Below are 10,465 nucleotides of genomic sequence, written 5' to 3' on the forward strand. Positions count from 1 at the left end.
TGAAAGTGTCTACTTCCATATCTTATTAGTGTGTCCATAATTTCACACAGTTGAGTTGGCCAGACTTCTCATGTGAATGGTTTGATGCCTCACCAAGTGTGAGCTTCTGGAGAAAGCCTTGCCACATTCAGCACAAGTAAAAGGACGTTCACCAGTATGAACCTTCTGGTGCCTCACTAGATGGGAGCTGTGACCAAAACACTTGCCACATTCTGTGCATAGGTACGGCTTTTCCCCGGTGTGGACACGCTGGTGAATAATAAGGTTTGAGCTGCTAATAAAACGTTTGCCGCAGTCATTACAGACATAGGGTCTCTCCCCAGTATGAACTCTATGATGCATGACCAGGTAGGACCCACTGATGAAACTCTTGAGACAGATTTTGCAGGTATGGGGCCGTTCACCAGTATGAGTCCTCTTGTGTACAATTAGGCTTGCATTTTGAGTAAAGCTTTTGCCACACTCTTTACAGATAAAAGATTTTGGCTCAGTCTGAACTTTTCTCTCTGTAACTGCACTAGAAGTGTAGATCACGTGTTTTCTCTGACGGAGACGGCTGCCAGTGTGCTCATTAGTTTGGACCCCTTGATGCTTCGTTGAGGACATGTTACTGTCATATTTGACTACTAAATTTCTATCCTCAACATGAATTGCTTGGTGTTTAAGAAAAAGGGAGTGCTCAGTAAAACGATCACCACATTCACTGCAGGTGTGTGCTATGGTGGGTAGGTCACTTTTGCTGGCTACAGTCTTGGAACTCTTATCATGTTGGTCTGTGGAAGGTGGATCTTCTGCAGGTGAGCTACTTGCAAGTGTCCTCTGTTTTCTGCATTGTCTTGAAGGAGATCGGACAACTTTATTTAAGGAGGTATCTAATACAGAAAAAAAATCCAGTGATATATACTATGATACAGTATATAACGTCATATATACAAGTTTAAATAAATATATCTTATTTATTTAGAGATGCATGTAATTTTTTTCACCTTTATCTACTTCAGTACCAGCCTGTAATACCCGTTCATTGCCAGGCCATTTTTCATAAATGAAATGAGTTTTATGTTATTTCTGAGACAGATAGAGCTTTCTTTTGATGGTATTTAATAACCACCTTTTCTTTTTCACCACATAAAAGGTAAAAAGACCAAAAACTTTGAAAAAGAAAATCTGTTTCTCTTACAAAACATATAAACAAAAATAAAAATAAAATGTTAGGACAACATGAAACCCCCCAAAATAACCCCTTTTTGAAAAGTAGATACCTAATATTTTGCCACATTGTTTTGCAAATGAAGAAACATTCCAGTTATGAGGTGGTTAAAACACGGAACTTGGTAGTGGTGCATTACAGGTCATACATAGAATGAGGAGATGACGGAATTAAGTCACATACAGTGAGAAGATGGAGATGGGGGGATTAATGTGCAGGTAAGGGAGGTGAAAGAGAGGTAATATATAGAAGTCACATAAAGACAGCATGGAGGTGAGAGGAGGGTGTGAAAGCGCAAAAAAAACAATCCTACTAACAATGACAGCCTATCGCCATGAATGATCTGCTGGTGCTGTCTGATGCCCTCATTCTTCATCACAGCAATCGCAAGGTACAGAGCTGCTCGGATTGGCTCTGTTTATTATGTCTATGATCTTTGGCATCTGATGATGGCACAGATCACAGCCATCAAAGGGCGCAGTGGCCACCTGTCCTTTAGGCACTGCAGAAATACACATTTACCACGCTGCCATTTTTTTATGTACAGCGGTAGTAAGTATTAGCTGTATACTAGCAAAATTAAAGGAAACTTTAATGTATTTTCACTGAGCACATCAATCTCATGTATGTAATGTATTAGTAATACATAATTTTTAGGGATGCACTGAAATTTTATTTTGTAAACCGAAAACAACATTTTTGTCAGGCCGAAATGGAACATTACGTTTTTGTTCAACCTCTTTAAAATGTTTTGAATTATTTTATTTTTATTTTTTTAATTTACTGTTAGGGGCTTTGGGAAAATATCAGGGGTCTAGAGAGACCCCTGATATTTCCCTTTTAAAATAGAAAAAGAGATTGTGGAGTCCACAGAGCACTTCCTGTTCATTCATAACTGGGGACACAGTAAGCATACTATGTCCTCAGTTATTTACAAGCACTCAGTGATCAGTTCTCCATCCTGACTCCTCCACCTGTCACAGTAGGCCGAGCTCTCCTTCCGTACTTTCCCGCTCTGCCTCCTGTGACAGCTGACAGCTCTCACCTCACCACACCACCCCACTCGGCATCCTGACAGCTTCTCTCCTCCTCTCTGGACGCCAGTCTGTGTCCCCTCGGATTCCCACTGCCTCTGCCAACACAGGCAGGGGAGAGCAACGAACATCAGAGGGGACACATACCGGTGTCCAGCAGGGAGGAGAGACGCTAGAGATGCACCGCATTTTCGGCTTTAGGGTACTATTGGCATTTTTTACATAGACCATTGTTGGTCAAAATGTTTCACCAGCTGAAATTTCACTGCATCCCTAATAATTGTTTAATTATTTACAGTGTATAATGTTTAGTAATTTTTAGGTCAACATTCACATTTTACATACCTGCTGTGCCATAGGCATATTTGTGTGATACAACTACTGTGTACGTGTTCAGACAAATAACAAGCATCCTGTTAGTAAGACGCAACGGTGAGGAACAGCAAGATCCTAATCACACTTATGTATTGAGGTTTTACCACAATGGCAATGTACATACTCCAGTTGTTGAGGTGCCGTTAATTTTTTTATTTTTTTTTGTTAAGCATCACAATGCACTAAAACAGTAACACCTCAATTCACACAACATGCCTTTTGGTATGTTGGGTTAGAAGAAATGGAGCATGTCTACTGTTAACATCGTTGTGGTGCGTTTTGTAGACAATTCAAAATAAATGGACTGTCGGGATGCAACAAGCAATAATGCACAAACGCAACATCCATTGCTACACATTAGTTAACACATTAGAAAACAGCACTAAAGTGTACATGGGCCTTATGGCACAACCCCTGTGCAAGTACTACAGGCAGAAACCAGATTCTACACACAGTATGTAATAAGGAAATATAGTCAATTATAAACCATACATACAACCTTTGCATGTATCAGATGCTTCGGTCAAAGAAATGCTGAAAAATAACAACAGAAATCTACAGGGTTATACACTAAGGTGCCGGAGGCAGCCGAGTGAATAACCGAGCCGTAGTGAAGTGAGCTGAACAACGGTCGGCTATTCACTACGGCTCAGTACGGCTGATTTCAGCCGTACATTGGCTGAAATGAGCCATACATTGGCTGCACTTCGGTCAGCTGAACATGCAGAGCTGAGCCGCTGCCGTTCGCCCCTATTCACATAGGGACCGAACGGCAGGGAGTGAATAGCCGAATGCTGCCGAGCGCCATTCGGCTCGGCTATTCTGCTCGGTACCTCCGTGGTACAGAGCAGGATAGGAACTCAATGCAAAAAGTAAAAAGAAAAGATTTTGGAAATGTAAATAAATGTTAAATCTAAAAAATAAATAAATAAAGAATTCTTAAAAATGAAAAAATATAAAAAAATTAACAAAAAAAAACAAAAAACTATTGGGCAAAGCTAACAGTTACAGCTCCGCCCAACTGTTTCCTATTGGCCGGCACCTGCTAGAGTCTTCCAGAAGGTCCCAGCCACTGAATAACAACTGGGCAGAGCGGGACGTGACGTCACGGCCGGCTACGCCCAGTTGTCACTGTTTAATGAGAACGTCCCCATGGGACGCTGATATGTCATTACGTGGGATCACGGCTGGCTCCGCCCAGCTGTCATTTGGAAAGCCTTCGGCCGGCCGTTCACTCTGCTTCGTCTGTCACTTCAGCTCAGTCAAGCTGAAGCATATGCCTTCGGCTCGGCTGAGTTGCTCGACCGCCTTCGGGAGCTGTATGGCGAAAGTAAATAGCCCGTACAGCAGCCCTTCGGTTCTACCGAACCATAGGGCTCCTGCAAACGAAGCCAGCCGAATGATCAGCCAAAGCTACGGCTGATCCTTCGGCTAGCTTTGTGAATAACCCTCCTAGTTTCTTGGAACAACACATTTTTCTCTAGTTTGAAATGTATTGATTCCAATGTGTTGTTACATGTACTACCTGTCCTAGTTATTTTACCTTTTCTGATAATGCTTGTAAGCACAGACTTAGTAAGTCCTGGCTCACATTAGTATCACATAGTAAAATCATGTAATCATATAATTTGGGGCCAGGTTTACAGGCTTCCATAGAAAGTAAGATAATAGACCTCTAAAATGAATTATAAAATATACTGCCTGACCAAAAAAAAAGTCACCACCTGGATTTAGCTAAGCAAATATGTAAAAGCTTTCCATTTGATAAGCGTTATGATCTGGGGTTGCTTCAGTTGGTCAGATCTAGGTTCAGCAACATTATGTCCCCATAAAATGAGGTCAGTTGCCTTCCTGAATATACTGAATGACCAGGTTTTTCCATCCAATATTAGTGTTTGATTATTTTTTACAGTGTTTACAGTGAGCATAATAGATTTGTTTTACAATAATGGTACATTTAGGTCACTTTAATTTATTTCCTGTTTCCATTATTAATCCAATAATTACATATTATGCCCCAATCTTCCCTTCACTCTGGACAGCTGCCCTTGCCGCTTTCCTATAACTTTGCTGTAATGATTCCTTATATTCTTCTATTTTCCACCATTATTACTTTTTTTGCAATACATATAGTAATGTAATAAATGGAAATCACTTCCCAGCCCAGTCTGTCCTCGACACATGCCAGCCTGTGATTGTACATCGAAAGGAGAAACAGAACAGTGGTGAGCTCCTCTATCAACATTCTTTTTGTCAGCACATGAGCTGATTAGCTTTCTGTACATCTTCTTCCTTTTTACACTCCATTCCTGTTCCACATGACTGAGGCTGATGGGCATGGGGGGTGCTGCTGGTGCACGTCATGGAGGCAGTTGCTAGTGGTGCACGTTACCGTGTGTGTGTGGGGGGGGCACCTTGCCCAGCTTATTGATGTCACTGGTTGCCAAGAGCTGGATAGGACGTCGGCCAGAGTGTCGCAGGTTGCTAAGCGCTCTTAGCAACCTGGGGCACTGAGGGGGAAAGGAGGGCCGCTTCACCGTACCCACGTGACCCAATGAGGCAACTGCCACAATATAGGGATGGCTATGAATACAGAGCTGCACAAATTTGTGTCTTGTATGTGTCTAGAGTTTAGCTTTAAACATTGACATAAACAGACTACTACTGACACAAACTGACAATGGCACAGGCAAATAAAAGACAATGAGGGGAATTTATCAAAACTGGACCATACAAAATGTGGAGCAGATTTGCACTGCAACCAGTCAGCTTCTCTGTCTCATTTTCAAATATTACCTGAACAAACTGAAGAGAGATGCTGATTGGTTGCCATGGGCAACTGGTCCAGATTGTGTCTGCTCCAGTTTTGATAAATTCCCCCCACTGCATGTGACATTCGCAATGGGAAATCTGCATAACTTGTATTATATTCATACCTGGGGAGGAGTACGGCTGTCTTTTCCTCCTGTGAGTGTATAAATCACTACTCACGCACAGCTCCTCTCCACTGTGAATTTTGGATACAGTCTCAGGCTTCACATACAGGTAACCTGATTAATAAGAGATAATATATTTTAGGTAAGCATTTTTAGACAGTTATACATGTGATACAAGTTATACGACTGATATTTTGCACAATATTCCCCAAACTTTAGACTGGAGGCTGGAGACTGCAAGATTCTGTGTTGGATTTTGTTAGCTTCAAACGGGTTTTGCATTCCCACACAAGTCTAAGTTAATGCAAAATGTTGCTTGAAGTAGATCAAATGCAAGTCAGAAGGAAGTCAACTACACCTCAAATGCAACTGTCAATTAATTCTGAATGATCCCAGAAGCATCTCAAATGGATGCATCAAAACAATGCCAAAGCACGTCGACAAGGGTTATAAGGATGACCACACAGTTTTAAATTAGCTTGACAGACAGGGCCTAAAGTCTGGCCCCTGACATCATTAAAGGGCTTCACATAATACTCAGTGAATGCAATACTACAGAAACTGTCAGAGACTGTAGACATGCTACAAGAGGTAGCCAGAGACAGTGAACATAATATAGGAGTTGAGTTGTTGAGGACTAGATAAGTGAATGAGGTGAAGCTCTTCTGACTTCTATCATCCATTTATGTGCAAAAAAATATATTGCTGTTTTTATTTTCCTTGCTCCTATTTGGGTATTCTTAGCATACTGAATTTGTACCTCATTCACTAAGCTAGGAGAAACGTGTGCAAATTCCCTTGCAAAGTGAACAGCTTATTTGCTTTTACTAAATCAACCCCATACTGCAGGGGCTCCGAAGGCCACACAATAAGAGCCCCCTGGGCTGCAGACTGAGTGCCAGAGGTTTAAAATGTCTTTAGTCACTCAATTATAAAATGTTAGATATTTCTATGTGTATATTTAAACTGAACCAAGCAGATTTCATTTAGACTGTAAAAGGCGTTGCCAGATTAACATATATCTAAAGCCACATTTTTTAAAATTTGAAATAGGAGAAAAAGAAGGGTTAAAACACTGCCCTTTTATGTTGTCTGTGTTCCATTAAGGAAATTTACCTTAATTTCCTGTCCTGTAAAAGTGTCAGGAAGTGGGATGAAAACTCTCCATAGTGAAGAAAATACCATCTTGTCACCAGAATATTTTTCTACATTGTAAGATCTCTCATCTATTCCTGTTCAGGTGACAACTCAAAATTCTGGGTATTCCTCCAACTTAAAGTGACAGTGGACACCAGAACACATAGATATATACTGTATATATTCAGTATCTCCCTAATGGAGACACAGATAGCAATAAAAACCCCTAACTGATGTAGCCCAAAAAAAATTTCATAGGTCACTGTTCTCTAATGGCATGTAAACAAACGGGGGGGGGGCGAGTTGTGATGTCAGAGGACTCGTTCCCCCCATTTGTTTACATGCCATTTGAGGAAGTGACCTGTCATTTTGTGGCGGGAGTTCAGCGGTAGCGGTCGGGTCAGCGGGTGGGGGGCTTTTTTGATTTTGCTGAGTCAGCGGGCATTGTTCATCTTGATTTATACTGGGCGATGTGACTGACCTTTGCATTGCATCGTTGGAGCCTCTTTGGGGTTTTTGTTTTTTTAATACAGGACTTATCAAAATGTCTTTTGTTTTTTGTTTAATTAAAGCATTTTAAAGGTGTGGTGTTTTTATTAATTTTTTTCTGTACTTTTTGGTGAATGAGTAGGAGTAACTACTACCCCTTACTCATTCACAAGGGGGGCGGCACCTGGGATTTTCCCTCGGCATCCTCATGTCTAATGCAGGTGAATGGACCAGCATTAGACTTGATGACGTCAGTGGGGCTTAGACCACAGGGGAGAAGAGGCTGAGGGGACCCATCTAGCAGCCAGGTGGGATCAAGGATCAGGTGAGTATATTCAGCCCCAACACGAAGACAATCAGTTAACCCTTGCAGTGCTAGAGTAGCCGAATGCTGAGCTGAGAATTCAGCTATCCACTCCCTGCTGTTCGGCCCCTTTGATAATAGTGGTGAACAGCAGAGAAGGATCTGCCGAACGTTTACTTCAGCCGATCCAGATGTTGAATCGGCTGAGGCGAACGGGTTCTTCCCTTCGGTTCGGCCACACCTGCTGAAGGGAGGGAAAGTGTGCCAAATGCAGCTGATGCATGGCTAAATATAGCTGTACAGGGCTGCAATGAATAGCCGAAGAGGCTTTGGCTCACTTCGGTTTGGTTATTCATGCGGCTGCCTTCGGCAGCTTAGTGAATAACCCCCTAAATCTATTAATTCTACCATTGGAATTTCCATTGAAGTGGCTATGTGGGGTATTGGGAAAAAAGTAACACTGATTATCCCTCACCCACTAAGTTTGGGCGTTGGTGAATTTTTGTTGTATTTTTATTACGTTGCTTTTCCCGATCTTCTAAAGAATCCAGTTCTTCTACTGAAAAACACACAGTTTCTCCATCTGACTTTGTTGGCTCCTAAAGAAAGAATAAAGATGGATAACATCTACAGTGCCATAATACTGAAATAAAACTGTAATGTGTTACATTGACTGATACTTAAAGAAGAACTCAAGGTACATATTTTTATTCGCCCTTTCAGTGGGGCTAACCCTGCAGTGCAAGGGTTAACTGCTTGTTTTGGTCTAGGGCTGAAAATAACAAAGTTATACCTGCCCAATCCTCCGGCTGTGAAAACGGTCCCTGCAGCCTGCCGCCTCCTCCGCTCCTACAATGGAATGTCTCTCAGCGTCTTCATGTCCTATACAATGTGCATAGAATATGATGAATGATGGGACCTTACACCACTGCAGTGGAGGGGGAGAGAGGCTCCAGGGACTGGTCTAAGAGTCGGATGGCTCCAAGGATCAGGTGAGTATAACTTTTTTATTTTCAGCCCTAGACCAAAACAAGCGCTTAACCTTTGCAGTGTGGCGGTACCCCCACTGCAAGGGTTGATAAAAATTTACCTGGAGTTCATCTTTAACATGTCATGTATGTCATGTCATGCCTGTCTGTTTGCTATAGGCAAATCAATCCCTTATGTAAAATAGTCCAAAACTGGTATAAAACACTTCTGTGACCTTTTTTAAAGAGCTATTTTTAATTATTATTCATGAACGTTGACCTTCTTTCAGTCTTGTACAGGCTCATCTCTTGTACTAAAATTGTTAATTGCATACTCTGACTTTCTCAAAAAACTGCAGCAATTCAGATAGAGTCAATCTCATATCCTGGCTGGAGGATGCCCAGCTTTGTCTAGCACTTTCCTCCCCGGCCTTAATGACCCTGGACCTGCCTCTTTCATGGAGGTTAAGCATTACACGTGTGTGTTACTGAATGCAAAATGCAGCATGCCTAGGTCACCCAGTCCTCCAGACTGACATCCACCCATTAAGGCATATTGATATTTTAATAACACCACCGAAGAGCTAAAAATTGGATTTTCAGCCTTCTGAAGAGGTAAGTAATTATACTCTTCTAGTACAAGGTGGAGCTGCCCGGATGAATTTAGAGAAGCTTTAGGAATACTTCATTTAGCTGTATTTAGTGATTTTACTTGGTCCTCTTTCTTAGAACGATTTTATAGATAAGTCATAAGGGTATGAACAAAGGTATTCATATATGAAGTAGACCATTGTTATGGGATTGGAATGCAAGCAATGCATGTTTATAAGCCATATTTCTGGGCATGGCCTCAACAAGCCAGCTCCTCATTATATAACAATATGCTGCTTTTAATTAGGTTGTGGACTTTTTTGCTATAAAAATATGACTGCATTTGGTTTCACATGGTATTTACACTCTATATGGGGCATGGTATTTTCAGGTGCACAATATCTGATATATTACATTTACATTGTGTTATGGAACCATTACCTCCATATCTTCAAGGAACTTTTGCTTGGCATCCAAGATTTCACCTATATCTGTCTTACGTTCTTCCATCATGAGATGCTGCCTTTAAAAAGAAGCATTTGCAGAATGAATACGTAATAATTAGCATGGTGAAAAGCAGTCCTCCCAGAAGTCATTCGTTAGATAAAATTGGTTTACAAAAGTGGCAAGAAGCTCTATCCAAGAACTTATAAAAAATCTGGGGGTTCGTTTGTACATGATCTTTGTAGTGCCCCCGAATAGGAAACACAACAGAGAAGGTTTATCAAGCAAAGCTACATAAATCCTCCATAAAGTGTAAATGTCCATTGTTATGTTTGGAGGAGAACTTGAGGAATTAACAAAATTAGCCTTTGTAGTGGGGCTACCCCGGCGCTGCGAGGGTTAAGTGCTCATTTTGGTTTAGGGGTCGGAATACAAGAAATATACTCACCTGATCCTTAGTCTGTGGCAGTCAATACTCACCTCCCTATCCCCAGGCTCCAGCTGTAGTCTTTCCTCCGGCATTCTCATGTCTATTGCAGGTGAATGGACCAGCATTAAGGTGGCCATACACTTTACAACCCGCGCAAGACTTTTGTCTTGCGAGGGTTGTAAAGTAATTTAAAAAACGTACGATCTGCCCATCTTGGACAGGCAGATCGTACTTGCGATCATCGCAAGCCCGCCCCCCTGAGGGGCGGGCTTCCGATGACTGCAATGCTGAATGGGCAGTGTGCGCGTGCGCACATCGGCCCGTTCGGCAGTTGTCGAACAAGCAGGCCACTAACCGTCCGATTCTCGGTGGGTTTTCCAGCCTGCTTGTTCGACGGAAGACATGCGACCGTACAGTAGAAACGTTTGCACGCCTTCCATACACGTTGCGATTATCGTACGATCGTGGGATTTCCCGCGATTCTCGTACGAATAATCGTACAGTGTATGGGCACCTTTAGAGGTGATAACGTTAGTGAGGCTTAGAA

The 10,465-nt window shown here is 41.9% G+C and overlaps 1 protein-coding gene across 1 annotated transcript; it reads right to left on the minus strand.

The window, feature by feature from the left end:
- LOC108798263 (zinc finger protein with KRAB and SCAN domains 7-like) lies at positions 1 to 10,010 on the minus strand. Its single transcript, XM_018569996.1, has 5 exons — positions 9,937 to 10,010; positions 9,486 to 9,567; positions 7,961 to 8,084; positions 5,556 to 5,669; positions 1 to 872 (listed from the first exon to the last, which is right to left on the minus strand). The coding sequence occupies exons 1-5, from the start codon at positions 10,008 to 10,010 to the stop codon at positions 43 to 45; spliced, it is 1,224 nt and encodes a 407-aa protein (XP_018425498.1). The 3' UTR covers positions 1 to 42.
- Between the last annotated feature and the right edge of the window lie 455 nt (positions 10,011 to 10,465).

This window comes from Nanorana parkeri, unplaced genomic scaffold, assembly GCF_000935625.1.
Source record: "Nanorana parkeri isolate BGI_ZX_2015 unplaced genomic scaffold, ASM93562v1 scaffold1440, whole genome shotgun sequence".
In the NCBI taxonomy this organism is placed as follows: Eukaryota; Metazoa; Chordata; class Amphibia; order Anura; family Dicroglossidae; genus Nanorana; species Nanorana parkeri.